At 35.3% G+C, this 5690-nt stretch overlaps 1 protein-coding gene across 1 annotated transcript in view; it reads right to left on the bottom strand.

The window, feature by feature from the left end:
• The window catches only part of LOC105298130 (calcium-binding mitochondrial carrier protein SCaMC-2-like), a 50508-nt gene that overhangs the window by 1949 nt on the left and 42869 nt on the right, over positions 1-5690 (bottom strand). The window contains exons 6-8 of the mRNA XM_023535076.1: positions 4743-4908; positions 2449-2616; positions 456-606 (exon numbers count right to left, since the gene is read on the bottom strand). Of these exons, the coding sequence (XP_023390844.1) occupies positions 456-606; positions 2449-2616; positions 4743-4908 (485 nt within the window). The remainder of the gene's footprint in view (positions 1-455; positions 607-2448; positions 2617-4742; positions 4909-5690) is intronic.

Below are 5690 nucleotides of genomic sequence, written 5' to 3'. Positions count from 1 at the left end.
TATTAAGTTCCTAACGCAGAATTAACAACAATAGCAGAACTAGGGGAAAATTACATGCTCATAGTGAGTAACTGTTGATTCGATCTGAAGAAAGTAAAATCTTTTCTATTGCTCTGCTTGGCACTTTCTAATTGTAAAATCCTGAAAGAGATCATCGGTAACAAAGAGAAATGTGCAGAGTTCCAAACAGAACTTTGTAGAAGAAATAAAATCTAAAGGTCACGAAAGGCTCTACAATAAAAAAAAAAATTCAAGATTATACTTTAAAAATCAGAGTTAGCTTTTTACTTATCATTTCTACAGTTTTTTGGTTTGTAAAATCATTAATTTCTACTCATTTAAATAACTTAGTTATTTTTAATTTTTTATCTCAGTTTTTATTATTACTTCATTAAAGTAATTCTTGTTAACTTTTTTAACTTACTGTTACTTCATTTAAAAAAAAAAAAACTCACCTTGAGCCTGCAGGCGTGTTCTGATGAGGCCCAGGGGGAAGCTAGCTAGCTGGCCACTAGTGTGGGCCAATGTACTACATCCCATCACAATTATTACCCCAGGGTCTACGGAGTTCCCTGAAAAATGTTCTAGCCAATAATTCTTCAAAAGCTGGAAGAGAAGAAAGTAGTAAATATTCTTTAACTCCTATGCAAATCTAAGTAGAAGAAAGTTCATTGCTCACTCAATTTCAATAAACATCGAATAGCTTCTCGATTCAAGAATTATACAGAGCATGTTCACAGATGTCATTTCTTTTAATTCCTACAGAAACCTGACAAGTCAATACTGATGTTTCTAGTCTTAAATTGTATATAAATGAGAAAAGTAATTCAGAGAGACTAAGTTATCAGGTCGCGAAGCTGGTAAGTGGGAGTCAAACTTGGTTGCCTGGTTTTAGTGACCGTTCTTTCCAAAATCCTTACGAAAGATTGTTCCTCCTGCTTGTACAGAGGTGGCCGCCCCTGCTGTGCCTGCTGTCTTATCAGGATCAGGGTGCACAGATGTTTTCAAACAAATGTATCCACATGCCTCAGTTTTCGTTTTCCTATGTTTGTGTCTCTGTGTTTGTCTAGTTTTGTTTTGCTTGATGGTTTTGCTTTGTAATGATATTCAAAGACCCAAGCAAAATTCTGGAGATTCTCAGAGGGATTAATAACAGAACACTGTAGAGAAGATTGCATAATCCACCTAGGTTACTAATAAAACCATATTTTCTCAATTTTAAAGAAAGATGCATCTTCCCAATTTCGCTTTTCCTTGAATGAAGGTAACTAGAAGGAATTATGTTTAAAATAGTGAGATCGAAAGATCATTGGGTGCTTTTAGATCTGTTCGTTTATTAAAGAATAAGACATTAGCATTATATGCCGGGGCAATTACTATGAAATGTATAATCTGATGCTTTTGAAAAAATAAATTTCAAAATGTCTTTACTCAGTAAGCATTTATTACCGTCATGCAACCAGAAAGAGAGAGATATGTAATGTCCCTCTGGTTTGAAAGTGAAAGATACTGAACTGTAGAAATTAAAGAATGGAGGGAGGCCGACCGTAAATGGGAGCAAGGAATTTATTTTAATAAGAGCACAGAAGCAAGAAAATAAAAAGGGGAAAAGCACATGCTATAATATTCAATATTTTAAACTGCCACAAAAATGTGTAAGCATATTTTGTAAGTGCTAAATGAAATTGGCTATCTTTCTCATAATGGTGGTACCACGTGCCAAAACCATCACTGCTCCTGTGCGCAGGGAGCTGTCCTTCCTATGCCGAGAAGGAATTTAAGTTATACTAACCATATACTCTCACCTGGTTCTTATGACCAAATGGTATATGTTGTTAAGGAGGTCTACCTGAAACGAATGTGCGGTCAGAAACACAAAACGCGTGGCTGAGAGGGGAGTAACCTGGAATCCCACCTGTTCGGCCTTATTCTATTAGGACATCTGCCCTAACTCCATGCCACCTCTCTCCTGGGACCCCCTCTCCTCAACTCTCATTTTTACAACTGTGCAATAATATCTCAGTTTTCTCCATCTTAACTGTGCATTGGATTCTTCCAGGGAGTTAAAAAAAAAAAAAATGACCTTAATCCCAGGCCTCTGCCCAGAACAATTAAATCAGAATATCTTGGAATGTAGCCCAAGAAGCTCATTTTTTAACAATATACATACGAGTAATTCTGATATGTACCCAGAGCTGAGAAACACTATTTTTGTCAGCATTTCAGTCCATAATTATAATTACAAAAACTAATTCACACGCACACAAAAATCATTAGGATATCAGACAATATAGAAACAAAAAGCCAAATAAAATCATTCGATTCACTTCTTGGTCAGAAACTATTTCATAAAAAAGTCATTTAGAACCAGTTTTTTAGAATAAAAACTATTATTGTACCAAATTTTCAAGTCTAACACAAAACATCATATTATGAGAATAAACTCACCTCATAAACAGCAAGATCTATGCCTGCGTAAGGTATAATGCTCAGCACGTTAGGAATATAACCTTTGAAAAAAGTCCTAACACCTTCTTGTTTCAGAAGCTTCTTGCTACAATCGATAATCCCTGAATACTGTCCAGTTTTACCTAGAGCCAATCTGGTCCTTATTACCTAAATGTGAAATAACGCAATAAAAATATATTGATCAGATTTACTCGACTCATCTAGCAATCCAGTAAATTGTATATTATACCTAATGTTGACTAATTACCATAGAAATCAAAAAACGCAATCTTAAACATAATTTTAACTTCCCATTAACTGACCCTTAATTATGAACAACTGACACAGTGTAGAGCTTTTTAAAAATTATTTAAACGGGAGAATATAATCATTGTGTCTCTGACTGATATAACCACTCAAACTCCATTAATGGGCTGTAAGCAACATATTCTGAAACAAATCATGAGATAACATTATTACTTCAAAATAAAGCAACTGTAGCCAATATCCAAGTTTAAAAAAAGTATCTGGTCATGTAAAAATGAAGACCCAATGTGGAAACAAATGCTATGTATGTTTAAATACACGCTCTGGGAACTTTTGTAACAGTGAGTCCTATAAACTATGATTTAATATGACTTGGGCTCATTTTGTGCTCATAAAATAGTAAAATCCCTGGGGCCGTGAGGGCCATATTAGGCTGCTGTGATCTATATTCCTATGCTCAACATAATCCTTCTGATAGAACCTTTCCTTTTCCTCTTAATTTTCATTAATTTAATTTAAAGGAGTTCTATATAATATACATGGAGAAATGACTCTCCAAAACAGCCCAGATTAAAAAAAAAAAAAAAGTATAAACTTTGTCTGATTGGGAAAACTGTGTCTTGATGGAGCTGCCTCAAAGCGGTCAGTTGGAAGCCCTTGGTTTTATGACCTTCTCTGCAGGAGCCCACACTCTGGATAATCTCATCCTTAAAACTGCCCTCTCCAGGGCAATGCGGTCTCTTCTTACTCAAGTAATTATTTTCTGTTTGATCTCCTGGCATGTTTTCTTTCCTCTTACTCCCTAACTTAAGATCTTCTCAAAAGTCTTCTTAGCGTTAAAAAAAAAAAAAAAAAAAAACTACTTTTTTTTTTTTAATAACTCCTGGCTTTAACTAACACGTCTTTGCAGATGACGTATCAAGACTTGAAATTTCTCAAGTCTCAGTATCACATCTGCAGCTGCCTGCTGAAAATCATAACTCGGTTGTCCACTAATAATTTGATTTAAATATATATGCAAACCTGAGCTCATCATCTCTCAGAATCTGGCTCACTTCCTCCAGTCTCTACCTCTTTAGAGATGCAGAACCCAGATAGAGTTTGCCTTCTTCCTTTTTCTTTCTCCTGCTTTCTGCTTCTCAAGTTGTCAGTTCTCAAGACAGCGCTAACATAAGTCAATGTCCCCTAGTCAATATCATATTTCAAGTCCTTATTACCACCTCCCTGAATGACGGCGATACCTTGTATCTAGTCATCTCACTTCTCTCGTCTCTCCTGCTCTAAAAAAAACTTTTCTTAGGTTTTTTTTTCGGGCCCCAGGTTTTTTATTGTTTTTTTATTTTTTTTAAGAAATTAATATTAAATATCGTAAGCTCCTTTCGAGAGCCTTTATGATCTAGCCCCAACCCATCATCTACGGTACTATCCAATCCAAACCAAAAACCTGCTCTTTTACCCCCATTCTTTTGCTCAAGTCGTTATTTCCACCTGAAATGCCCTTCCCCATCATCTCTGAATGTCCAAATTCTAAGCCAAACTCACACATTCTAGTCATATCTTTCATGAAAGCCTAACAGGAAATAATTTCTCCCCTCTGAATTTCCAGAGCACTTCATACTGATCTCTCTTCTAGAACTTATATTTTCTATGTCGGATCATCATTACCGATGTACTTTTTACCTCCCCTTCTATACTATTAAGCTCTATGGCCAAAATGCCTATCTGACTCCTCTCTGGAAAAGTATCTAGTGGATGTACAATACAAATTTGATTTGATTAATGAATAAATCAACTGAACGATCAGTCAATGAAATATTATCTTCTTGGTGCATCTAGAATACTACTTTCAGCCTAAGCAAAACAGAAATTGACTAAGGCCAACTGATACATGATATGAGATTTAAACCTTGTAGCTATAGAGCTGTTTATTGCATAAAATCTCGATCTGTGATTCATTTATTTTTTTAAAATGTTATAATTTGCCTTATAAGCATTACTTTAGTTAAAAATTTTATAATAATACATACCTCCATGGGGTAAATACAGCTCTGGGCAGTTACACCAGCCAATGAACCAGATATAAATCTCTCAATAATTCCTATTTTAACATCATCGAAACTAAGCCATTTCTTATACTGTATAAATAAAAGTATTGAAATGTATAATATTACTGAAATGAAGTATATATTGTTTCTAAGTTTATAACATAAATTAGTAGCATAAAATTATTTTTAAAAGTATTCCAGACACCTGATATTAGAATACCTGATTTTACTTTTATGGAATTAATTGTCTAAGATAATAAGTAAGATCCTTTTTCTTTTTTTTCTCAGCAGGATGAGTTAGCAACAGTAACTCACTTAAGTATATTTATGAATGGAGTAGTATTTTATAAAGGGCATGCTAATGACACAAAGTATGCAGGAATTGTATCTTTTATCTGTTTTTAGCCCCACATCTTACACATGAAAGGTACTTAATATCATTTGGTCACTGGATAATCAGAATAGTGACTTAACGTGAAAGGCTCTTTTTATTACAAGGAACAACGGCTAATTCCAGTTAGCTCAAGAAACGGAGGTTATTTCAATGACACTTGTAGAAATAAAGAAAACAGAAATATCAGCCCGAATGTCAGGCTTCACAGGAACTGAAAAGTCAGTCAATTTTCACGGAGATTGAAAACGTGAAACTTGTCTAGAACCCAAGACAGCCTTAGAAAGCAGATTAGCTCGTCACCTCCTAGGCAAGATGTTTTCCTGTTTGTCTTTCTAGCGGTCAATATGATTCAGCTACTTTCTAGGAACTAACTCTCTGGTCCTCAGTTGACGCCCCATCTGAAAGTGTGATCGGTTCAGTTAACTCAGCAAACACTGCGATCTGTTCCCGGTGCCCGTTATCTTATTCTCCTTTGTGGCAGTGCCAGCTCAGCCCCAGACTGTATTTCCTTCTTCTCCCCTGCAGCTAGGCTGGGT

The sequence above is a fragment of the Pteropus vampyrus genome, unplaced genomic scaffold (genome assembly GCF_000151845.1).
Source record: "Pteropus vampyrus isolate Shadow unplaced genomic scaffold, Pvam_2.0 Scaffold6, whole genome shotgun sequence".
Taxonomy (NCBI): Eukaryota; Metazoa; Chordata; class Mammalia; order Chiroptera; family Pteropodidae; genus Pteropus; species Pteropus vampyrus.
The sequence above is the reverse complement of the archived record's forward strand: the minus strand, read 5'-3'. Positions and strand labels throughout refer to the sequence as shown.